Source organism: Anarhichas minor, unplaced genomic scaffold, assembly GCF_050575085.1.
Source record: "Anarhichas minor isolate MPS153535 unplaced genomic scaffold, ASM5057508v1 ptg000062l, whole genome shotgun sequence".
Lineage (NCBI taxonomy): Eukaryota > Metazoa > Chordata > Actinopteri > Perciformes > Anarhichadidae > Anarhichas > Anarhichas minor.
Window position 1 is genome coordinate 3,973,684 of NW_027466508.1, and position 26,382 is coordinate 4,000,065.

The 26,382-nt window shown below is 43.2% G+C and overlaps 1 protein-coding gene across 1 annotated transcript; it reads right to left on the minus strand.

Annotated features, from left to right (window-relative positions):
- Positions 1 to 963: 963 nt before the first annotated feature.
- LOC142933825 (semaphorin-4B-like) lies at positions 964 to 26,382 on the minus strand. Its single transcript, XM_076078064.1, has 14 exons — positions 26,262 to 26,382; positions 13,893 to 14,053; positions 13,524 to 13,586; positions 12,795 to 12,893; positions 10,272 to 10,383; positions 9,769 to 9,885; positions 9,286 to 9,443; positions 5,457 to 5,638; positions 4,828 to 4,978; positions 4,085 to 4,295; positions 3,749 to 3,864; positions 2,711 to 2,868; positions 2,123 to 2,214; positions 964 to 1,751 (listed from the first exon to the last, which is right to left on the minus strand). Exons 1-14 carry the CDS (start codon positions 26,380 to 26,382, stop codon positions 979 to 981), a joined length of 2,514 nt encoding a protein of 837 aa, XP_075934179.1. The 3' UTR covers positions 964 to 978.

A 26,382-nucleotide genomic window follows, 5' to 3' on the forward strand; every position in this document is an offset into this window, starting at 1 on the left:
AACACTGAAGAACGGTGCTGTCTCAGATGAGCACAGATGTGGAGCAACGGGTTCCCGAAATTGTCCGTGGTGCAGTGTTGTGTGAACGGACAACATACATTAAGGAGGTAAACGTCAGTGTTTAGGTCCTGGAGCATATTACGATCACATCTTTTGATCATTTTCCTTTCAGTCCTTTTAATTCTCGTTCCTCAGTCTCATCTTTCAGCAGCTTTATCCTCATACAGTCATGACATTTATTCAGCAAAAGGGAACAAACGTGATTCTGACTTGCCTCCATAATGTGTGGATCATAATGAATATGCAATGCATGTATTTGATTTTCATGAACCTGAACTCTATAGGTCACCATGCAACTCTGGCTTGGTTCTGGTGCGTATATATATAAAAAAAAGTGTCGCCTCTGTGGCATCCATCTTCTGCAGAGCATGTGGAAGGTTACACAGGCTCAAACGGGACTGGCAAACCTATCAATATTCATAATTTATTGTTTTTATTATATCATGTGATAGACATGAACTGGTTATTTTAACGTTGGATCTTGCATCCCTAAAGAGATACTGTGATGAATATTGATAAAGGAAGAAGTCTTCTGTTTATTGTGGGTTTTTTTTCCCTCTTCCTCATATTGCCCAGCCCTACGCTCACACACACATTAGTGGCCAGGTGGATGACTTAAACAAAGGCTGTTATGACTATTCTGAGCCGCTGCCATGGTTGCTGATCCCGGTTTGAAACCGAAGTGTTGCGCTGCTTCCTCTTCCTGCCCTATGCAGCAAACCAGACCAACCCTCTGGCTTCGGAGTGGGAATGATTAAACGATGTAAATGACCTCTGCACTAATCACAGAACAAAAGATGACGAAAACAAAAGATGTGCTGCGATGTAGAGGGATGTCAGGGTCTCCTCTCCTTTGCTCGCTGGCCTGTATCCTTCGTGGAGATACAGGGTGGCATCTTTTTAGCGAATACTGTGCTCTCAAACAATAGAGTCTTTGATCTCCGAGCCTAGCCTCACTCTGGGCCGAGGGCAGGTTGGGGAGTATTCCACGTGGCTCTCCTTCACGTTAAGCAGCCGCCTGTCGGAGGACTCGGAGAAGCTCTTGCTGTTGTCCGGCGAGGACTCGTGGGTGGGCGTGCTGCAGATGTAGTTGTCATTTAGCGTTTGGTAGCCCTTGTGATCAGAAGTGGATACGGGGATGGTGTTACCGTTTAGGGGCAAGCTCTCAGCGGGCTTTCCCACAATCCTTGGCTTCTTCTGCTGCATGTTGGGGCACTCGCCCTGCTTCAGCATGGACTTCATATGATCTCGGTTCCTGTAGATGACGAACAAGGAGAACACCACCAGGGAGAACGCCAGCAGGGCGCACACCACAATCAGTTCGTTCCAGTACGTCTTGGTGTGGAGCTGCTCAGAACGAGACTCGCCGGGCAGGACGATGCTCTCCTCCTGCTCAATGTGCGGTGTGCGTGAGTGACCAATCAGAGTGGTGCTTTCCTGGCGTGGCTCCGCCTTCACACAGTAGTTGGCTAACAGCTGGCGGAAACCCTCCTCTTCTGACCAGCACTCGTAGGTCTCCGTCCTGTCGGCTTGCGCCACCACTACCAGGTTTCCCTCTGGTGTAGCGTAGAGGAACTGGCTGGCGTTGTCACTGTAACGCCACCTTCTCTGTGCTAGGTTGGACCGCAGTTTACAAGGCAGGACTTTGAACGTGTTGACTGGGATTATAATGCGCTTGCATTGGGAGACACCTACATATAAAAACAAAAAACAAAACAATGTTGCTCCAAAGATTGAGTTTAAGAAATATTTTACTAATTGCATAAGGAGTAAGACTCTCACATCTGCCAAAAAAGCAAGTCCTTTAAAAGAGTTAGTGGATAAGTCATTTATAAGTGCATGTACAGTAACTACATCACTGCATATAATACAATTTTGAAATCAAACTATAACTTACATGAATTCTTACATTACAGAACTACTCGCTTTTAACCGCCGTCATATAAATCTGCAATAACATGCGATTGATTCTTCACCGACTGCTCTATGTGCAGGCTGCTGTTGTGTCGGTCAGGTGACAACACTTTAATTACAGAGCGCTATACAAAGAGAACACACTCACGAGAAGCTGCTGGTCTGGCAGATCTGGTGCTGGGAAACGTCCTGTTACAAATCGCTGATGTATCGGCCTCCTCCACATCCTGCTGCCAGTGACTGAGACAAAGCGTACCAAACAAAACAACAGGGTGAGGGAAAGCAGCTGTAATGGGAGGAACCTTGGATGGGATGCACTCATTTGACTCTCCCGAGGTCTGTCATTGTAGCGCCTATGAGTATAGCTTCATCACACTATGACTAAGAGGACAATCTTCTTTTAAAAGCTTCTGTTCAAGCAGGTGATGAGCTTTGCATGCTTTTTTGTGAGTTTGTTTCGGGTGCATGTTTACATCCAACTACGGTTGTAATGGTACGAGATTTTCAACGTACGATAACAATTTTAATACGGCGGTATAGCCAGGGACCGTTAGAACTCTACATCTAACAACAAAACACATTTATCTCAGACTATTAAAGAATGTAAAAAAAAACAACTAAAATCTATTAAGGTGGCTAAATGAACAAATGCAGCCTGTGAGCGAAGGCAGATGAACAAAGGAAAAGTGAAAGATTGGGAATAGGTTAGAGATTTGGTGGCTGTGTGATCTCTCACCTGTCAGGCGGAGCCATCCTGACGTCCCGACACAGATGTCCGGTCCAGGCGCAGTATGGGTCTCTGGACAACACACACTCTCCACAGCTGAGGTAGTTAGAGCAGTTGGCCACAGGAACCTCCACCAGCCCAGAGTTGGACGACACAAACAACAGACCCTGCAGAAGAGAAAGAAATGTGTGTGAGTCTGCGCGATACAAAGTTCTCATCAAAAAGGTTAAAATGCCAAAAACAGAACTTCTGCTTTTGGTTACTTGTTTCTGATTCAGAAAGGGAAACCATGCCAAGACAATTGCTGAAGACAAACAGAGGAATACAACCTAAACAAAGTTAAAACTCTGGCCGGCTGTTCTTTTACTTGATGCCATGAGCCAAGTCATTTGATTGTGGTCATAAACACATGGCTACAACAAAAAGTGGTTGCTACACAGCATGGTCTCCATTTATATTCATTCTTTTGCATCACTTTTCAGACAGTATGCATCATTGTGTAGAAGAACTTTTATCCAGAAATGCATGTTCACCATGAACGTGACGTTGATGCTGACGTACAGCACACACCCCTGTGTTCCCAAAAGTGCAGGCTATATTTAGGCCATCTACCCCTATATTAGATAGACATCATGCGGATTATGTCTGTCTTTCATATCCCTATTTGGAGCTGAGAATATTCACAAAAAAAGTATCTTGGACTTTATTAGAATTACATAATCTTAGATTGCAGTTTGGCTGCTTTGGCCCGGGGAGAGGCCATTATGTAATATAGAGGGACAGGTAATGAAATTCAGCTCTGGGGAAAATGCCAGAGAGGATCAGAAACAGTCTTCCAGACGGTGTCATAACTTAAAGGAAAACTCAACAGAACGGCCCCGCTGGAAAGAAAATGTCTGTTCACCGGGGAATCTAGCTCCTCCATATTTTTACTACTTGAAAATGAGTATGAAAACAGTAAACAGGACATTCAAATATGAACTTACACAAAACCGTGTGACAATAATGGTTATGGGTGTGTATTGAAATGAAAGAGTTGTGATTTACCCTCTGAGGATCAAGTTCGATGTGTTGCACTGGCTGAGGCTCAGGAAACAGAATCATCTCCTCTATGATGTGCATCTTATCGTTGACATTGATGGCCTTATGGAGCTTTCCGTCATCTGGAAGACACAGGGGACGAGTGGAAGTGACTTATACTGAAGGCAGGGGACAGTTTGTGGGGGATAAAAGCATCATCTAGGGTTTTAAAACGACAGAAGCCTACTTTATGTTTGACAAAAGTGAGAGTATCCTTTTGTAACATTATTTTTCCTTTTAAAGATTGATGGAAAGACCCACAAAATAAATAACTTGCTGCTGCTGCTGTGTAATGAGCTGTACCTGTTCCGATGAAGAGCACGTCGTAGGCCCTCTCCATGCCTTGGATCTTGTGCACGGTGATCTGTGTGTAGCGCACGCTGCGTTTCAACAGCAGGGGAGCGCTGCGGATCACGCTGTCCATCAGGTAATGGTCCTTGACAAAGTTGAGCACTTTATCAGGCATGTGCAAGGACGACTGGATACCCATTTGCCTGGCGTGGTTGGTCACACACTGCGGGGAGTAAATTAGAAATGAATCTCTGCTTATTCAAGTAGACCTGGAAGTACAAACGTACAAGGAGACAGGATATTGTATTGACCTGTATGTACCCTTTCTTTATTTATAAAGTGAATTAAGTTTAGGGTTATGTACAACAGCAGACCTGGCTGGTATAGACATTTTTAACCATGTTAAAACTAGCAGTTATCACGACTAGTTTTAAGCTTTGATGCATTTGTTTCGCTCCAGGGACTTGTGAAGAGTTAAGCAGAACATTGTCAAGACAGTACTTTTGGAAAATAAAAGGAGAACATCTGCTTTACATCAAGCTCACTTGTTGAACAGCACGGGGGAAAAAAATCAGTTTAGGGTTACAAGTGGAAATGTTTTGCTGGAGACTGTAATATACATTGTTTGTTCGTGTGATCACAAAACAGAAGAAAATAATAACAGGAATGTTTTTTTTAGAGACAAATACTTGAATGAACAGATGCACAGAGTGAAGCAAAATAAGTTGAATTGTGTGGTTCCCTGCTCCACTCACCGCTCCGGGCCGTGGTTCTGGCACAGGGTGGTTGTACGTGTACCACTGCTGTGTCTCCCGGTTGACCTCTCGGTAGCGCCCGCTGAAGGCTCTTTCCACCTGTGCCATGGTGAAAGCGCAGACCGCTGAGCTGCCCGACGCTCCTTTATACCTGTGAACACATACAAAATTCAAGATCCCCGTGTCTGATTGCATGTTGCCATTATTTTACTCTATACATCCTTTCTGCAGCTGTCATTTTCTTCAGGAAAACTGGAGCAGCAACTTCTAACGGAAGAACAGTTGTTGAGTGGGCGCGTGAATGATCTCCATATTAAAACCTTTATTTTGTCGAAACATTAATTAGACATTGGGGTTGCATGAGCTTGTGTTAGTGTTTAAGCTCATTACAGCTGCTCTAAATTCAGAGGAGCCAAGAAAGAAAAAGGCAACTTGCCAAGTTGAGTGCAGATATTAAATAAAAACCGTCTCAAGATGGTGTGTGTGAGCTGTGTTGATTAAAGGGCCCGTGTGTTTGTGCATAAACATGCACAGTCACAAACTGAACCAGCGCCATAAATCAGATTCATCCAAGTGCCTCTATGTCACCATTAAAGCGATCAGAACAAACCCCTCCCTTCGTTTCTTACCACTGGGAGGTGAAGACGCCGTAGAAGACGGTGCTCTCCCAGCTGTCTCCCATGGGCTTCAGGACAAACATGTCCTGGATGATGTTGAAGGGGAAGCCGTCATCAGGGAGGGAACACAGGAGCTGGGCCTTAAGGAAGGTCGTCCATTTCTTCTGCAGCACCCGTTCGCCGCCTTTATCACCCTGCAAACAAAGTGTGTTGTATTATGTAACAGAGGACTGTATGTCTCATTAAACTATCATTTATTAACAGTTTACAGTCATCCTGATAAGACGAACAGAACATGTCATTTACAAGGTGAAGGAAGTAGACCAGAACACAACACCCGGCTTATGAAGATTTTAAAGTCCGCCCTTAATTTCTCGTACTGTTGCAGCGACGTCTCATTGGAGCAGACGATATATTCACTCAAAGATCCCCTCCAGGCATGTTTAGGTTATTTATAAATGCTCTACAAATAAGAACACACTACAAAAACATCAGTCTCAATTAATATGCAAATAGTTCTCATTTCAGAATTGCTGAACACAAGATGTCTGCTACTTCCTCTCAGTGTGTGTGCACTGGAGGCTTCAAGTTGCATACGCACACGAGTTTAACTCAGATCTGAGGTGAGCACAGAGAAACTTTCCTCCTCCAGCAGAAATCTAACTCGCATTTCATTATGCACAGTGAAGCTCTAACATCCAAGATGAGTGACAATAAGCAAAATACATCTTTAAAGTGGAGGGGGACTTTACGCTACAATATATCAGCTGTTGTAAGAAAAGACCTGCAGCTGCAATCCCTTCTCTCTGCTTTAGAGGATGCTGTTGGGGTAAGGGAATCTGAAAGTCGTTACTGTGACAGTTATGATGCTTTTTTTTTAGGGTTGTGACAACTAATCACAACCAACTACGATTTTAATCTTGTGATGCAAATCCAAGTATTTAAATCCTTCCCTTTGGTGCAGCATATGTGTGGTGCCTTTAAACAAAGGACATTTCTGACAATAAAATGCGGGTAACAAAAAAAGTTCACATAAAAAGATACATGTTGCTCTTTGAAGGAGAGGAGATGGTGAAATGGAAAATTAACAGAATGGCTATTTATTAACTACAGCTTTGAAACCGGCATTCGTGGTTCGCTTCTCCTCCGAGACACACAAGATGAATTCCCTCCTTTTAAGGCCGTCACTAAATATTCACATAAACAGTTATCAGACAACTTTGCAAGGCCTAGCAATTATCTAAGAGATTGTAAACACCAACAGAAACTCCTCCAAAATACAGCAAGCAAGCTGGAAAGCACAGGAGGAGCAGGAGGAGGAGGAAGAACACAACCAAAACAAGTGGTCTCGCCCAATCTCAAGACAGTTTTCCTTCCTAGAACCCAAACTATCCCATCAGCACGGCCTCTGAAACCTATAACAACTCCTACATAACAGCACAAGGAGTGAATCACCCTTGAGGAGATGATAAAACGCAAAACTAGAACTACCCCTGTTCCCTCCTCTGTGTGCTGTTACACGCAAACAATCATGTTGCTCAACGACGGTGAGGTGAAACGTCGTGGGACAGATGCACGGCCTGGGAGCCAATTACTAGGCTGTGGTAGTAGCCTGTCCACATAATGAGGAGACCACATTCTCTGCTCTCTCAGCTGTTCATCGCCGTTGTTGCTGTGCTCCGCTGCGCAGCTTGTACTCTCAATAGCATCGACCAACCCCCTTGAAAGCTGCCCTCCAATAATATACTCCTTTTGTGCTGTATTACATCGCTCTCTCACATTCTATCTGAACTTCACATTTCAGATTCCTCACGTTTGTCAACCTGAAGTAGACGAACAAGAAGCAAAGAAAATGGTGCCACACAATGTTCAGTATCTGCCTGCTTTCCCCAGTCCCTCAGTGTGCACACCTGAATAAACAAAAGAAAAGAGGGAGGCGAAGAAAGGAGGGGGACAGATAGGAAAAAGGGGGAGAAAAAACTACTTTGGAAGCAGAATTACTTGGCAAACCCAAGTTAAACAGTAGTTAGACCTGCATGAAAAAGGCTTTGATTTACGAGAAACTTGTCTTCTTTAAAAAAAAAAAGGTAGCAAAATGTCTGGCAAGATCAGCCAACACGCACGAAATATTTCAGATATCAAAATTAAAGCACATCCAAACATATTTGGCCTTGGCCTGGTACACAGAGAGAAAAGGGAGTACATGATGTACATGTCAGTCTGCACGAGTGTGTTATAGATACTAAACCACTAACGGGGAGAGGCCTTCATACCTTGCCGTTACCTAAACTCTAATCTGAGTTCAGCACTTTCTGCTCTCTGAAGGGTCACACAGGGTGTGTGTTCAGATGTGAGACACCTCTCTGAGAAAAAGGTGAATTTGGTAATAGTTGGGGGGGGGGGGGGGGACGTAAGCCTGCAGCCACTGAGGGGCTGGTTTCTCACAGATATTGTCTAATTTTGGAGAAGGGAGAGATATGAGGAAAAGACACTGTGAAAGGTGGACATGTGCAGGCCGGTGAAAACAACAGGAAGTTAGTTATTGTAGTTTGGCTCGCTCACAAACAAGCTCACCGGCCGCAGCAGTGGTGGCGGCGGTGGCGGCACACAGCTCATGGTGGCAATTATGGTACTTTAAAACCGTCAGAGCCTGATTGCAGCAGTTTGTGTCTCCTTCTTTGAGCCTACTTTTGCACAAAATTGCTGGTCAATATGTGAATTTCCTATGCATTCATCTCAATACATTGATTTATGAAAGCATTTCCCCAGTAAATTAGGGAGCAAACCACCTGCATCACTACTGTACTGCCACAGAAAAGCATCTGAAAAGATGTCAGTCAGGAAAACGAGGGCTGCTGCATTCCAGAGGTATAAAGGCGCTTTATAGAGCAGAGAAAGCCATTCTTCTGTCTCTATTGCACAGTTCATCTGCAGCAAGTTGCCACAGTCTGGGGGCCTTTCCGTCAATGACTTCCAGATATAGAACCCAGGAGGTGCTCCGCCGGCTGTGAGAGGTGTCGCAGCAACGAGTGCCAGAGCCTAGCAGGACTAAGTCATTAAGCTGTCACTTAAGATTACATGCTGTCCTCACGATTACTCACATTACTGCCTCCATGAACAAGAGACATCAGTCAGGGAGGGATACTAAGTGCATGTATATCAGGCAGCCGTTTAATTGATCTGATTACAGGTGAAAAGGGATGAAGTCAGCCGTTGATTATTCAGGGTGATCGACCAAACTAAACTCTCGGAAGAGGAGGAGGAGAAGGGGAACGACGTCAGCAGTTTAAATGATGCGAGTAAATTCTGCAGTCGCTACAGTTTGCATGCTTTGCCTGCAACACATACAGGCCATAGAGTAGAATGGAAAAAAGCATTTCATATTGCTGCGAAGCAATGCTTGAATACTAATAATGCCTGCAAAGCTCAAGGCGCTGGTGGAGAAAGGCAAAGAGCTGGAGGGATGGACGAGTGCAGCTGACATTGTGAGGGAGATGGAGGGAGAGGGGGAGCGATGACATTGCAGAGAAAAAGGGATGGGAGGGGGGCGTGGTGAGTAGGATCAGATGATTCAGGCAAGGGGAAACCAAATCTGTTGAAAACATGTTTGCAGAGTCAAATAGAAAAAGCTTTACCGCACCAGTGACATATTTCCATTGCATCTACACAAGCATGACGTGCAGTTAAATGTGACCAAACGTGCTTTGACACGGGAGCGTCCCGCCTTGTTTTAAGGCAATTGTATCAGGATTAAGGAGAGGAAGCTTGAGGCGCCGCTGTGCCTCTTATTTCTGCATGGCCATCTTGTATAATGACCACAACCCAACCGCAGGTGTCTTACCTTACACACGCGAGCAATCCTCGACACAATGGTGTTGTCAAAGAAGTCAAATTCTTTTCCCGCCTCGCTAAAGAAGAAGTAAATCTTGTCGTCGTCTCCCACAGGGTTTCCTATTGGCTGACTCTCCTCGATGTAAGCTGACCCGACAAAGACCGGATCTGTTAAAAAAAATAGAAAAACACAAAGAAAACATGGTGGGTTGGAGAGACACCTTTATCATCTGCGCAAGGGAAAGCATTGTTTTGCATTACTTTTGTCAGACTGAGTTCACTTTGGCTGTTTTGAAGTGCACATGCAGCGACTGATATGACCGCACTCCCGCAATCTAAGAGAGCTTGTCTTTGCTCTCGGTCTGCTGCATTAGCGACTGTGCCTCGCTAATGATCGCTACTTTTCGGAGCTAATCTGCTCCGTTTGGTACATAATGGAAGATGAATAGAGGGGGAAAAAAAACAAAACTGTCTGCCATCTGATGGAGCTTACCTTGCAGCCATTTTAAAGAGTTCTCTGTCTTCAGAGCAGTTCCCTGACCCAAACTCTTGTAAATGACTGGCTCATTCCCTTGAAAGTTGCTGACAGTACCAGTGTACAATTCCCCATCTGGAAGAAAACAATTGCAAGATTTACAATTAATAACTTGATTTTCTATTAATTAAAAATAAAGTACAAAGAAATGGTGTACAGGGAGCTTTCATAACAGATGAAGTTGTAGTTTGGAGTGAAATGAGAGCAGACTGAGTTAAGGGATTAGACAAAAAACTAGCTCAATTATTCCCTAATTGCTTGTTAAATAAATTGAACACAAACATTGTCTGTTGGTGTCCGGCTATTTATCAGAAGGACGGGTGCAGACAGACAACATTAGCAGGCACATCGTGACTCCTTACTGAATCAAAGTAGCTTCATAAATGGCTCATAATAATACCTTTGCATGCCAAATAGTTGGAGTGACATAAAGGAGGAGGAAAACATGTATTACTACATACCAACGATGATGGCAGTGGATTTATAGTCTGGATTAAAGGGGCAGCGACTGCGCCCGTCTTCCATCACGACCTCGCCCACTTCATCTCTCTCCAGTGTGAATGTTGACGTGTTCTGGAGACAAGACACGAAAAGCAAATGTCCCTCAGGCCCAGTCCAATTAAATTCTACTTACATTAAAAAGTGAGCTCAGCGACCTCGAGCTCGTTCTCTCCACTTCGTCATTACAATACAGACAGCGCACTGACTTTATGGGAGTTTGGTCACTTTGACCACACAGTAGCTCCGTCTGTCAGGATACTGTACGTCATAGGCAACTCGACTTTTTCATTGCGAGGAAATGAAAACTTACAGCAGATCTAATGCCGACTCATCATGAAATACTGAACAGATATTGAAGGAAAAGTTGATTTTATTCCATAGAGCTGCTGTTTAAAATCACATCACCTAACTTCACTTCACTGTTCACTACTGCAACGAACACAGCTACAGTTTATTATGAGTCAACTCTGCATGCACCGTCCTGTTGCCTTAAATGCTCGCCAATGTGAATTAATCCCTTGCTCAAAATAGTCTCTGAAATGCAATCTTTACTGCTGGTAAGTAGTATTTGCTAAAAAACTACAGCAACCAGCTGTTTCGTGTTTTTTTGTAAGGCTTAACAAAAAAAAAAAAAAAAAAAAAACTCATGACAAAATGTACGTCATGATTGGGAACAGAGACTGTGTGCTGAGTGAGACAAGCTGAAAGCATTAAGGGACAGACTTAAGTACTGTTGTTTTTGGTCTTTTCATTGGATTTATTGAGAATTTAAAAAAAAGATAGGATCCTTTAAATTTGCCTGGTACAAGGTATTTTCATAAGATCTGGCTTCAGGCAGTTTATATGGTTTACACAGGAAGGAAAACTTGATTCATGATATGACTTCACTGATGATAAAAACTGAGATTTTATAACAGACTTTCAGTAATTCTAGGTACCTGAGGCTGGTTAATGTACAAAAACTATTGTTTGCTCAAGTGTATATGCCACGGAGATCTCCGGTAAGTACGTGGGTCATTATTCAGCCTCTGAAAACAGTTGTTTTATGTATTCTTTGGCAAGTCTGAGAAAACAAAATGACATCACTTGCGTAATCTCAGGGTTGGGCTGTTAAACAGAGAGTCTGCGTTTACAAAGAGCAGGCAGGGACATTGAAACATGTTGGCATTTATCAGGCTGGGAGGGTCAAATGAAAGCGTGGGTGACGTCTTTAAAATATTTGTTTAGTCCGACCAGCAGTCCAAAACCCGAACACAATTTACGACGGCATAGAATAGAGAAAAGCAGCAAAATGTCACATTTGAAGAGCTGGAAACACCAAATGTTTGGCATTTTTTGCTCGATACTTGACTTAAACAATTAATTGTTTATCAGAATTGTCGCCAATTATTTTTTTTTGTTTGACTGATCGCCCAATCGTTTGAACTGTAAAGTGCAGGATCAAAAGGGTGAAGCCATTCATCCATCCATTCATCAATCTAGCCTTTCAACTGATCTTAAAACAAAACTCACCCGCCTACATTTGAAACAATAGGGATTACATTGAGCAATAAAGCACTCAATATACTGCACATATGGGAACTTGAGTATTCCATTAATGTAGACATGGAAAAAAATGTATGTGGACAATTTGCAGCAATAGCAATAACTTGTTCTGTTCAATCAAATCAAACAGGACAGTGTCGAGTGCCTCCATTGCAGGAGAAATCTTCCCAAGCTTCTTCATTATGAGTTATTATTATCAGGGCTTGTTTCAATTAACGTGTGTCATCTGATTGTTTAGTGTATCTTCTTGGCTTTAGTGTCCCGTTCCTCTGTCATTAAACCCTCCAAGACTGTTTTGAGAAGAGCTATAAAAAATAAAACATTTATTAATGTTAATATTATGCACCTCAGGGAGCGTCTGGCCGCTCTGGGTAACACACACACACACAGAGTTCTGGTCTCAGTCAACATGACGAGTGTTCACCCGGACAAATCGGGCTCAGAGTTGCTTGGAATCCCAGTTCAGGGCCTAAAGTCCTGCCAAGTGATATACAGTCTGAGAAATCCCGTGTTGTTCTTTCACTCTGACGTCAAGGGGGAGAGTTTAATGTCCCGCTTTAAGAGCCGAGCTGTCGCCAAGCTTGATCCCCCCCCCCCCCCCTACCGCTGAAATCAATGTCATCCTGCTGCTGGTTACCATCACTCCAGATGTACTCCACTGCTAGATACACAGATCTTCTGCTTCCCCCTTGCTGTAAACCACACAGCTTGTGTACCCCCTGTTGACTTGTCTGGCTAAAGTGCCTCAGCAGCATTTGGTTATGCTTGGATACCAGCAGATCCAATACGGCCATGGTGGATAAAAGAGCTCGATTCCTCCAGAACACACACACACACACACACAAAATCAAAGTCCAAAGCTGCTCTAGTGAGTGGAGAGAAATACAAATCGAATCACTCTTGGAAGTAAACAATGGGATTGAGAGGTCATTACTTACTATGTAGGCGCAAATAGGACTGAAGGCATAGGTGCCACACACATAGAGATGAGTACTGTTCAGCCGCAGGAGGATTTTGATGTAATTGAAGCAATCAGTCTGGATGGGGAACAAATGGAGAGAGTGTGAGGTCCATGAGTCCACAAGATATTCTTACAACTGAATGTGTTTTTCTGGAGAGCTCCTTCAAATGTGTGCCTGGAAAACTGGAGCTCGCAATCAGAAGTGAATCTGTCGGAGCAAAAAGAAAAAAAAACACAAAATACTTCAAAAACTGTGAAACTGGATAGAAGTAGTTTGAAATTTTTTTTATAAAATTGTTCTCAAACGCAGCTGGGAAAACCTCCCAGCATCACAGGTGGGCTTTCTGTAATACACAGACCAGAGTTGTACACTGCAGTGTAAAGATTACCAAGGGTTGTCGCCTAGGGATAAAACAGCTGGCATGACAACAAGGTGACAGACAGACAGAGAGAAGCAGTGCACAGACAAGAACAATTCCCTGGTGAGTGTGCACACTTGAAGAATGCATTTGTAACTGCTGGAAAGGTTTTGTCAACACAGCACTCAATGCTCATTTCATCTTCTCACGACACGAGTGAAACGATTCAGAGAAGACTGCGAGGAAAGAAAACCCAGGCTCCCAATATTGTCATTACACAAGTATCTTCCTGAGGCATTTTCTGGATTTGGCGTTTTTGCTGGAGCTGTATAAAAAGTGCCTCTCACCTCCAGGTTCTTCCCTTTGAAGCTGCATTCCTCTCGTTTTCCGGCAGGAGTGCCCCACGTCAGCTGAAGATGAAAAAGAAACCCTGAATAAGTCATGCCAAATTCAGGGAACCATGCTGATTCTGCTGGGGACTGATTCTCCTAATATCAAAATGTATACAAAGAACTGGTGTGTGGTATGGAAACAAACAGGACAGGTGGGTATTTAATTCTGATTATTTCGTATTTACAAACTGCATTATTAACTCAGATAAAACAATTACCTAATGAGTCTTAAAATGAACAGAAGTGAGGGTAAATGATCTGTCAGCCCACTTCTTCGCTGCAATATTTCCTCCGATAATCCACTTGGCGTATTGACACACTCACGTTCTTCTGGAGCTTGGTCTTGCTGATGTCCGAGAGGCTGAGGGCAAACAGCGCCTCCCTGGCTCCGACGTACAGCATGTCGTCCTCCTGGCTGAGCAGCAAGGACGTGTAATTGAAGACGCCGTCCACTGAGAATCTCTTGGCCGACCTCTCCTTCGCATCTGGGAAACGGCAGGGAAAAAACAACACACTCTGGAGATTATCATCACATAGCAGGACAGAACAGAGAGGAACAGAACATATCCTGGAAGTACAAGAACGCACACAGAGGTCCCCAATTAAAGTTTATTTTTTTGCCTTCTGCAGGGAGAAAAACACGGTGCTAGGATTTAAAATGCATGTTGAGGAGTGTATGAGCATTTCAAAGGGTTCCAAAATTTCATCTCAAGATTAGAAAAAAAGGTTTTATTCCTGTTATTTGATACAAAATAACTGTCAAACGGATTGGTTTTGTGATGATGCTGAAAACATCCCGTGTATGATTAGTTTTTCATATCCAACCAGACATGCTATAAATGGTAACGTTAAAAACAAATTTAATCAGGTTACTGGCATACTAATCCCAAGCTTCACTACTTTATAATTATTGGTTGACGGCACTAAAACCATCTGAAGAAAAGTACAACAACTTGCTGGGAGATTGTCCTGTGCAGAGATATGAGAAGTGCCATCAGCTGCATCTCATGCAAGTCTATGGGTCGGACTTGTTAATTAGCCAATCGATGAAGTCGTCATTTTCAATCAATTGGCTCTGTGCACCAGATGTGAATCATTAATTATCCTTGAAAAGAGAACGCAAGTTCCTGCATAACGATAATTAGGCCACAAGTTAAATATATTAATGGAGAAATAACAAGCCATATGCTGAGGCATAACTTGAGCTGATGTTTAATCCAGAAAAAAAAAAAAAACTACTTCAGAGGGTAGCTTTGCGTTATTAAACACACATCATTAAACCCCAAAACCACAACTAAGTACAACATAAACACAAAATAACTCCCACTCCAATGTGTTGGCCAAACACAAATATACGATCGGCAAGGTAACAACATCTGAACTCGTGTTTTACTACTTCCAGTACTCCAAGGAAATCTGTGAGTCTCCGTCAAGGCCTCGCAGAAAGCCACAAATCTAACAGGAAACGAGAACATAGGGGACGGACATCCCATTACATCCGACACACAGCACAGCACATAGCGGTGAGCCTCCGTCAAATCAATTTATGGTACAAAAGGGGGAAGCTCTCACTGAGCATGTTGTCATTTCTGTACGCCTCACTCCTGTCCTCTCTGTTTATCCCTCTCGCACAGCAGCAGCAGCAGCAGCAGCCAGCAGCTACTGTAGCTCCACGAGAACGCCAGTGAGCCACGTCCACACGTTCCTGTGCTGGCCGGCTCTCCCTTTGCTCTGCACTGCACTGGCAGCAATGTAAAAAAAATAAAAAGAAAAGAAAAAGCTTCTTCCACTCAACGCCAATCTAAAACTCCTTCATTCTGCTGCTCGCCAACCCTCCTCAAGTGGATCTCTTTAGCAGTGGGCCACGAGTCAAATGACTTACTTTTTCCCACGTCACTGCAGCCTCAAGTAGTTAGTGATGAAGTAGAGATTCAATGGACACGTTGATCCCTTTAAGGCAATTATCCTGGCATCAAGAACAAGTCAGGATCATCTACTACAGAGGCATCAGTAGCAGTTTTATTTAGTTTTTTTAATGCATGCCACTGTGAAAGTTTCAAGAGGTTTGGTATAAGAAGGTTTGGCTCTGACAATTGGTCAACTTTCAGTTTGACCTACTGTGTCAGAACTTGCTCAAACGAACTAATACTGTATATATCCAGCAAAGGGTCCACGAAGCCATGATTATGGTTTATTTCAAGGCCTTCATGTATTGTGATCCTTAGAGAAACAATAGCTGAGTTGGAGTCCATGTGGAGCTGGACCGGTGGATGTTATCACTCGGTAAATATCAATGCGACTAACAATCTTCTTGAGGTCACCAAAGACACGAGATGTATGCAATCAAATATTTGTGCGTCCATTGCTTACATAGTTCTAACCCTTTGCAGACTTTGACTATCTTGTTTATCTACTGCCTCCCATTCCAAACATATCAAAAACACACTTGATGTGCTCCCCAAGCCAAAACACTGGGGGTCACGGACTCCATTTGCTTCTCCAAATAAGATTACTGCTTCGTATCTGGAGTCGTCATCACCACTATTTGCTGCAGTTAAACTGTTTACAGCATTTCCCTCGTGTATAACCAGCGAGCTGCTTTCAAATTTAGAGATTTCTGACAGTAAGAAAAAGACACCAGCGGTAAGTTTATCTCCAACACTCCAGGTGGTGCATAATGCAAATGGAGCCAGTAAACAGCAATACATGTTTACAACCCACGACTTAAACTTTCCAATATGCTCACAAACAAATGGTTCCTCCAACACTCAAGGCACTTTTGGCAGATGATCGCTTTCCCCTTATGGGAGTGAAAACCAGCTGCACAGGGCGAATCTTGTCCAAAATCAAATCTTAGGCGCTTTCCAGATCAACAGCCGTCTTTCTGTTTAAAACGTTGTGACATCTGGAGTCAATGAAGAGGACGGCCTGGCTTTGAACTTCAGCGAGGGGATACGAAATTGAAAAAAAAAAAAAAAAAAAAAAGACTTCCTTTTGTCAATCAGGACAGGACAAAAATAAAGTTCCAATGTGGAGAAGCAGAAACTGTTTTTTGAGTCAATGTCAATTAAGTCTGTTAAAAAATGTCCTAAATGCTCATAAAGAGAGCTATGCTCGGTCTCAGTGGACTCTGCCGATGGCAGACAAAGGAGTGCCATCTCAGGGGAACATATCATAGCTCGACTGTCATGGCTCCCCTGAGTTTTGGCTATTCACTGGATCCAAAAACAGCCTTCCCTCAGCATATTAAAACTGTCTGACATAAATCACAGTGACATCCTCTTAGACAGACAATGGAATAATGAGCCAAAGAGAGCAAACTCAAGGAACTTTTACTCAGAGCGGTCCGGGGCTACTTAGTGGCAGAGTGTATATGTGTGTGTGTGTATGTGTATGGGGGGGGGGGGGGGGGGGGGGGGGGGATTGAGGTCGGGGTACTGAGTGGGAGTTGTGGTAACCAGGAAGATTGGATTGAGATGTTGACCTATAAAGAAACACGCAGACAAGGGTAGAAAATGTTATTTTCAAAGCACTCCGAGATGGATTTCTGATAAGAGCAGAAGGTCAAGCCAGTAACAAACGTCAGTCGTGTCAAGCTGCGGCGAATTCCAACAGCAACTCAAAGCTTTCAGTCTCTCTCGCTCTGTTTTTTCATCGACAGCAGTCGGTTCTTTGGGATATTTCTTTTTTTTTTTTTTTTACGCTTTCCGATGCAGCAGATCAGTTGTGTGTTTTGACATGCTTGCAGCAGAATGCCGGGCATCTGCAGGCCATTTCACAGCCAGGCACCAGGTCCATTCATCACCCGCCTGTTTAATCAGCCGGCTGTCACCAAAGCAAGGCCCTAAAACCTCTGCTAATGCTCATCACATCACACCTTCCATCAATATGGCTGCTTTATTGCCGTTTTTTAACATGCTGAATTAGTTAGTAGCACAGGTTCTTTGAAGTCAAACCACTGTATATTTGCCTCATTTCTCTGCGGTTATGAATGCCTACAAGCTGCAAAAGAAATTGGCCAATGGTCCAAACTGGAGCACAGCGGCACAATTCAAAAGATCAGGGTCTGCATGACATACTGACGTGTAAGAAGCGAATGTCCTTTCTCCACCGGCACGTAATACGTCCTTAGCAAGTAATTGGTTGGAATTCAATGTTGGCAGTGAATTCATTGTATTCATTCATTGTGATGTTTTTTTTTTTTTCAGTGGAGGTAAAGATGACGGGAACAAATCACAGCACGGAGGATTTCAGAGAGAAACCGCTCTGTGATTACAGAAATGTTTGTGAGAGAATCAGACTAAATCTGTGAACACACGATGAACAGCTTCAAACTTCTTGAATTAAAACAGAGACACATGAAGGGAAAGTCAAACATCTTCTTCCATATGTACAGTATGTTCTACAGCATTCCCTGCATACAGATGCTAGTGTTAACGTGAGCCGCTTTACTGATAATGCAACATACAATGGCTCAAATAGGTACTCATCTGCTGGGAGACACACGGTCATTTTGTATAAGATGCAACAAATAGACGAGCACATAGGCCGCCTAAAACCACAAATAGTTATTTTTTACATTATACCAGATACAACATCTTAATTTGGGAGCTTTAAAGGTGTTGGTACCGGAATTGTGTTACCTTTGGACGGAGCCAGGCTTGCCATTTTTCAGTCTATATTTATATACAGTAAGCTTTTTACTGTACATACTATTTATTTTCTCATACTTTGAGACAAATAAGTGGCTGTATGTGTGTAGAAATAATAGCGAGTGGTCTTGAGGGAAAATGCTTATGAATCATCAAAATAATTAATGTTCCAGACATTCTGGATAACTGTCAGCGTTGAGACCTCCAAAATAGCACAGTGACATTAAGATTTCCTCTGAATCCCTTCATTCACATCACAGCCGAGTGTTCAGAGTGTGCTTACTCACCATTGAGGTAACTAAGATCTCATCAGAGGGTGCCAGCTTGCAGACACAGTGTCACTGAGAAATAAAATTACACGCCAGCACTTTGGCAGGCATCATATTTCAGGGAAAACGGCACAGGACCAAACCATTTTTCTAAGGTTTAATAGTACTCAGAGGGTGGGGCGATTGATTGGCTGCTTAGACGCCTGCCAAGACACCCCTAAAAGCCCCGACTGTAAACACGCCCCAGATTTGCTAAAGCAGTGTGAGCCAAGTCACAAGACAAGGGGGCAACGGGGACAGAGGGGTTTGCTTTACAGCCGGGCAGAAAAAAAAACAAAAAGGAGAAGAGAGTGTAGCACAGCTGATATTAATCTCACACGAGCTCAGCTTATCTTACATGCCCAACACATATTTATAAAAAAAATAAAAATAAATACTATCCATCTCTGCCCTCTGCAAGCTGAAGCTACACAAGAGCGCACAGCTTCAAGGCTCTCTGTTTGACAGGATTCGACAATGGACTTGATAGCGGCGCAGGAGCTCCTGACCGAAGCCGACAGGAGTCGCTTCAAGGTGATCGCGCCACTGAACCTCGTGATATTTGGGCAAAGTGATGGTTATTTCATCGTCTGTGACTACTGGCAACCAAGAGCTGCTGTAGTATGCCAACCAAGTCAGCGGAGAAACACCGTTTGTCTGCACAGTTAGAGGAAACAGGCCACCCTAAGATGAGCGAGTAAAAAGCTGATACAGACAAAGACAGAGAGAAATTGTGGCATAGAAAAATCACACTTTACTAGGCTGTAAATAAAAGCCGACAACCCTGAATCAGTTTGAGTGTGACACCCACAGTAAGGCCGGGGCAATAAGGCCCACAGATGTGTTGTGCTGTTTGTAATCACTGGGAATGATGGTGTGGCTTTGCTGCAATTGTGTGTGTACTGTACACGCTGTGTATGTGTGCGCGAGAGGGTATACATCATACTGAGAGACAGCTGCACCTTGCAGATAATAACCAGAGCCCGACAGTGTGTAAGTGCAGTGTTTGCTGTGTGTGAGGATTATGCAGCAAAAAAGGTGCCACATGGTTACATGTGCAGGCTCGGAATCAGGGCAACAACAGAAAACCATGAAATGACCGAGTATTTGTTAGCAACGTCGAACACTTGCGCGTGTATACTGTAGAATCCAAGAAACACTGGAAAATGTCCCCTTCAGCCTCTGAAGGAAATACAGCACGAGTGCAAATACGCTGCAGAACTCTAAAAGCCAAGACCAAGGGGCTGACAGACATGATGCTCTGCTCTGTAATTATTGGCTCTTAGGTGTCATCCTGATGCACTCTAGATTGGCACGCACCCACCCAACACTCAAAGCAGCGGAGCGATGGAGCGCACTGGTCTATCGCGGCTGAAAGCTTACAAAATCCTGGATGTTAGCTAGGCGAGACACTGTGTTATCTGAGTGGGTTATTCAAACACAGAGAGAGGGAGACAGATAGTTGGTATAATTTCCTCACACATACAATTCAAAATAGACGTGCCTGTGCTTGTCATGTGTGGGATGCCTCTTCAACCTCTCTCTCTCTCCATCCTCCTCCTACCCTCTCTCTCTAAAGACAGTAGATGTCACAGGAATATGATGCACACAGACTCAGATTTTAAGATATGCATATTTTGTCGGGCTTCTAAAAGCAAAGATAAATTTGCCAACTTGTCACTTTTTGCCAACGTGTGTTAATGAGTTTTCATTTAGAATCGATTCATTTCACTTATAGTCAGCATTTCTCAAAGCATTAGCGAATCAATGTACTTCCATTCTGCAATTTGCTAAAGTAGTTGTAGGGACGTTAATTTAGAATTGTAATCAGTGCAAAGTGTGTACAGCTTATTTGTCGATGGATGAATGCTACAACTCAAGAACCAAGCCTACCCACGTCTCGTTAGCCAGCCACCTGCTGATAAAAGTGTACGGGGTTAGTCCCAACGTTTGCGACAACTCTGGCTCAGGCGCACTTATGTGTTGGCCGACCTTTAAGGGGGACCAGTTATTCTTATTTCAGCTTATAAAAAAACCTTTTAACTATTTAAAGTTACTACAAGGAACTTCAATTTGTGTCAATTTCCACAGTCCCTGTGGACGAAAGCGGTAGAATTTCCGCACACCAGAGTCCCTTTAGAAAACATCTTATTTTATTGCAGCAACAGCCAACCGCAGTCAGTCCTGGTTCTCCTGAGCCTCCCTTCCCTCCAGCGGTTGACTGTTAAACGGTTTTTAGGATATTAACATCCTTCAGTAGTAGCTTTCATCGTTAGTGGCGGGGCCCGCCATTCTCGCATGAGAGGAATTCAGATTGCATTCACGCAAACGAGAGATCCACAGCAAAATTATGCACGAGTGTAATCCAGTATTTCTGTTTGCAACACGGCTCTATCGCAGCTGTATTAAGTTACTGCTAATGCAAACTCAACATTTCTACACAAAGGGACTTTCATTGTGAAGCAGTCATGCGTTTGTTACCGAGGGCAGCACCGACATGATCGTTCGTCAGAAATGCATCTGTAATTTTCCTGCATTCTTTTGAACTCTAGCTGCTCTTTCTAATAAAGTAGCTGCTCGAGGAGCGTTTCCTCTTGTTGAAAATCTTTAATTGGGGTATCTGACCATCCACATCCTAAACTGCCTTCCTCTACTTCAAGTGTTCTTTATTTTGGTACTCATGGCCTTAGACACACACAAAAAACACAGGCCCACCAATGGCTTGATGAATGACATTATGTCTATGGCTCAGCCAAGTGGACTTGAAGAGGAAAAGAAATGGCCAAATCCAAATCCAGCTGGCTTGCACATGCTTACAGATGGTTTCTGCTACAGCTAGAATCCCATCAAAGTACACTTCGATAATCTCTTCTGCCATTTTCTAACTTGCACACTTGTCGATTTTTAGGGCACCAGTGGAGCTGTGTGCAGTTTACTAAGTGCACTCACTTTGGACCGGCATGTGTTGAAGGCCTTTAAGTGCGACCACAGCATGCAGACACAAAACTCTATCCTGTGGATGTGTGAGTGTGTGTGTGTGTGTGTGTGTCTCTGGAGAGGCCCTTGATGAGAAGAGCAGGCGCACAGAGTCTGCTACTCTCTACTCATCCGCCACAATGTATAGTAGTAAGAACGAGAAGTGGTCAAGCATATTGGTTTTTACGCTCCTTGCTAATTGTTTTTCTTTTTTTACACAGACACACACACACACACACGCACACACACCTCACTGTCACATCTATTTAATGTAGTCGTGCTGCTATCAGGAGCCTGGTGAGTTGAGGACCTCCACACCTTCTGCATTAGCCTCCATATTTTTGGCTCACAATGGTTATTCTGCCCTGACAAAGTTTGAAATAAAAATAAATTAAAAAACAAAAATCAGACAGATAGGATTTTTGTAAAATCAGACACTGTGACTGAATCCTTCAGCTCAGTCTATACAACATACAGTCAGCCAGGCCTCTCGGGGACCCACACCTCACTCTCCCCATTTACATACACCCACAAGTAGGAATAAGACGCATGTGGAGCGCATTAACATCCTGGAACTAAATCAGGAAAGTTCTGACTTTTAATGAAAGATACATGAGACGACTTCTTTTAACCATTTAAGTTCTGCCTCAACTCAAATGTAGTGCGTTGTTTTCAGCTAATGATGGTGAGTGGTACTGATACAATCTTTTTATGCACTTAGAAATGTATTTCATTTTTCATTTAGTTTTACAAATTACCAAATCATTGTGGTCACTTATCATCAAAATTACATAAATAAGTTTATCAAAACATGATTATTAGCCGGCAGGTAATTCTACTCACTCCAGCATTACTACTTCTGCAATACAAAGAGAATCAACGTCTCGGACAGAGGGACGCATTTACACCTTTTTGACCTCGTGAGGTGTTTTGAACAATCGTTTTCAATCTGCTTTAAAAGCCTCTTGGATGCATTTACACGGAGCTTTTTCGAGATCGGATAGCTCTCCAAAGAGAAATAAAGTATAAATGGCATCAAAGCTCCCTTATGCTGTATTTTATAGAAACAAAAGGGACAAATATATTTTACAGCAATGTGGACACTGAAGTGTGGCAGAATACATTAGTTTGTGTATCATATAATAAAATGTTATGTTGCGTGACTTGATTTACAGCTAGAGGCACAGAAACCATATAAATCATCCATGCTTCATTATGCAATGAAATGTTAAATTCAGTCTAATGTTTAAAAATAAATAAAAGGTGGGGTTCTTTGTGTCACAGTTACTGTAAAACTGAGCAAACATCTGCTGCAAGATGTTAATAGCGAGGAGGCAACACACATTTTAGTTTTGGACAAATCCACACGGCATCCCAGCAATCCCCCAAAAAGTACCTAATGACTCTCTTAACCTCGCATTCCTCTCTGTCCATCTTAATTAACAGCTGCGCCGTTATTCCTCGCTGCTTGCCATTGTCTTCAAATCAAATGTTCCCGGTTGAAATCTGCAAAGACGGAACTTTTCTGTACATTCCCTGGAGCGTGCAAGTGATGAAGCCATTAAAGCGTCTGAATCAGACCGAGTTGATGTGCTGTAATCATGCTGAATTGTTGCGGCTGTTATGGCATTATATGCAGGCACTTGTGAGTGCCACCTCTGCTGGAAGCCTCAGACCGCTTTTCTTTCAGGATCAGGGGCGTGCTCCGTGCCGGGTTTTAGGTGGGCATCGGAGCATGTCACGAACATTTGGCTAGACCCCCCCCCCCCTCTCCCGCCCCTCTTCTGTTTCTACACTGCGATCCACACACTGCCAAGGTCACTGGATTAGCATGCATGAGAGAAAGCGCACAATATTCGCTGAGCATTAACCAAACGTAAACAGGAACGGACACAGAGTACACACAGCATGCTCTGTAGCTCTGCTTAAAAAGGGGCATTTTGATTTGCTTCTTCCCTAGCAGCATGTGTGAAAGTATCAAAACTGAAAACCTTCCCTTCTGATCTGAATATTTCTTTTGTTATACATTCAGTTAATTTCCAACAAACCTTGTATACACAATAGCAGCTGACAGAGTCTCTGGATGTACTTGTGAAGCAGTGGGTTTAAAATCTGGTTGATGTGAGATTTGTTGTATAAAATGTATTCTCGCTTCCAGGAAACCTGTCACTATGTCAAATTGACATGATAAAAGACAGATGTGACAATGATTATTTCTGAATAACGACACATATTGTTCTAAATTTCACTTTCATGGGAAGAGGAAGAAAAAAAAAAAAAAAGGGCATGTAGCATGTACAGGATATTCAAAAAGGTGTGGCTGCATCTATCCCCAATCTTTTCCAAAAAAACAAACACCAGATTGGTGGACAAAGTCATTCTGAATAAATAAGATAAGGTCCACTGCTGAATCAGAAGAAGAGTGACATACAATACAGTTCATGCACTGTAAACCAGACCTTTAAAAAAAAACATCAAAAAGGTTGCCAAATGCCCAAAACAGCTCATTAATGTAAACCGTTATTATCAAGGACAGGACTTGAATTTCTCCGTCATCTTCCAAGTCAAAGAAATAGAAAAGAGGAAAAATAAATCATCTCCTCAGCGCATATCTGGAGAAAGACAGTAACATCCTGCCTGAGATGTTTCTGATAACTAACAGTGATACATGCCGCATGCCTAAGCGATGCTTGCTGCTTCAAGTCCCATGATCCTTTGTGCTCCCTCTCTGCACAAGAGCCCGTAATGAAAAACAGACAAGGCTCTCCCACTGCAGCGACCACAAAAACCTCTACTCACTACACATGAGAGATTAGCCTGCTCATTAGGAGAGAGGGAAGGAGCGAGAGGAGAGGGAAGGAAGACAAAAAGAAACAGGGACGCCTTTCCAGGAAAAAGGCCACGCTGAGGCAAGGGTCCTCTCGAGAGAAAACAGTCCCGGTCTCCCCTTTCTTACAGACTATACAAACCAGAACGGAGGTTTAAAACAGTGACCTGCTTTACATGTTTTGCATCAATGGCGCGGGTTGAATTGAGGCTAGTTTATATATGAAACGTTTAGCACGTCGGTGATGCTGCAGACCCTGTTTATGCAAAGCTGTAGTCGCTTAATGAATAGGACACAATCGGTGTCAGTGACGCGTAAATGCGATTTTCTACGCCCCATTATCAGCTGAAAAGCATGTTGTCTCACACTACTACTTATGCTCTCCAGTTGAGAAAATCTCAATAACTAACTGCTGCCGTCAAAATACATGAAATTTAGATTATGAACGCTGAGTGGAGCAAAGGAAAAAACGAGGGGGGGGGGGGGGGGGGGGGAAGGAACATCAGTGGTTTGCGAAACACTTTGCTGGGAACCAGCCTTGGGCCAATTTAATCCATTTAGTTCTTTGAGAAAAAGTTAAATGGCTCAAGTTGTTCTTCGGTATGAGCGGTATGACGCCTCGCTGAGTTGGCTGACGAGTGAAGAAAATAAGCATTAGATTGTTGTTTTCAGAGGTAGGGAACTTCAATTTTAGACAGGTAGTGTTTACAGGAGCCAACGCAGCCCTGCATTCACACAAGCCTGTTCTTTGGTTGCTGCTGGATCGGCATATTTGCCTGTGTGAGCAATGTTGCAAAACAAAGATGAGGACAGGATGAGAAATACACTGTAGGAGCCAGGGAGCTCATTTTAAGAATCAACTTGTAAACTGTCCTTTTCCAACAGCTACAGCACAGGGTGTTAAAAACAAAATAGGTGTTGAGCAACACTTCCTTGATAGCAGTCCATTTTCTAAACAGCATCCTTATTTCTCTCCGCCCTCATTTGTCCTACGCTCCCAGAATGCATCAATCAATTACCAAAAAGCTGTTAGCTGAGGAAAACAGCACCATGTTTTTGTATTATAAAAGCATAATCCACAGTCATTACAATAAGAGGAGTGCTGCAGTGTGTGCAGTAATTACTCTACATGCAATGATGAAGTCAGGTGCAAAAAAGGTCTTCCATTCCATTAGTGGATTTACCAGGAGAGACATTAAGTTTAAATATGTGAGATAAACTGTTGCATTCAGCTGTACAATACCAACGGGTCAACTAGCAGCAAAAAAATAGAGGAAAAGCAAAGTGTCTTTGACGGTACGAACTACGAAGGCAGACTATATGCGCTGCAGAATACTTCACAGGCCCAAAATTGTTGCACTTTTTTTTGTCTTTACCCGAGTAAACACTTTGAGGAGCCACACAAGTTGCCCATATTAAAAAAAGACCTTCAGGGAACAAACATATAATTGCATGTATTTATGAGAAGTGGTGCTTGTGGTTTAGACCTCTTCAAGTTGGAACACGTACTACATTCAAGCCTGCAAGCACCTGTAGTCTCTGACATGCATCTGAGAGTACATTGCTGCAAAGGTTGCTTCACCACTCGCTGCATTCGTTGAATTTGTTCACCGTTCACCTAAATTACATTATTTTGTGTGGAATTGAGAAGATTGCTGAACTCCGCTGCCCCAAGTTACCGTTGCAGACAGGGGTAGACAAAACAGGCTACTCATTTCTAGCTGGCGAAAGTCAATTTTGTGAGCAGAAATGACAGGTGCTGTAGCAGGTTTCTCAGCTGTACGTAGCAAGCTAATCAACGTTAGCTAACCCTGTAAAAGGGCATCAGTAAGCACTTGATGGCAAATTTAAATCTGGAATCTCATGTCTCTTGCAGTGCTCACAATAGTCATAACATACAAAAAGGTGTCAGGTAAGTCTTTCGACTTACTGTAAGAGAAACTGATGCGAGGTGTGACATCCTCCTCAGTCGCCGTCAGTGATTGGAGGCAGATAGCCAATAGCAGCGCAGCAGCCAGAAGACAGTGGACAGTCGCAGCTAATGTCCACAT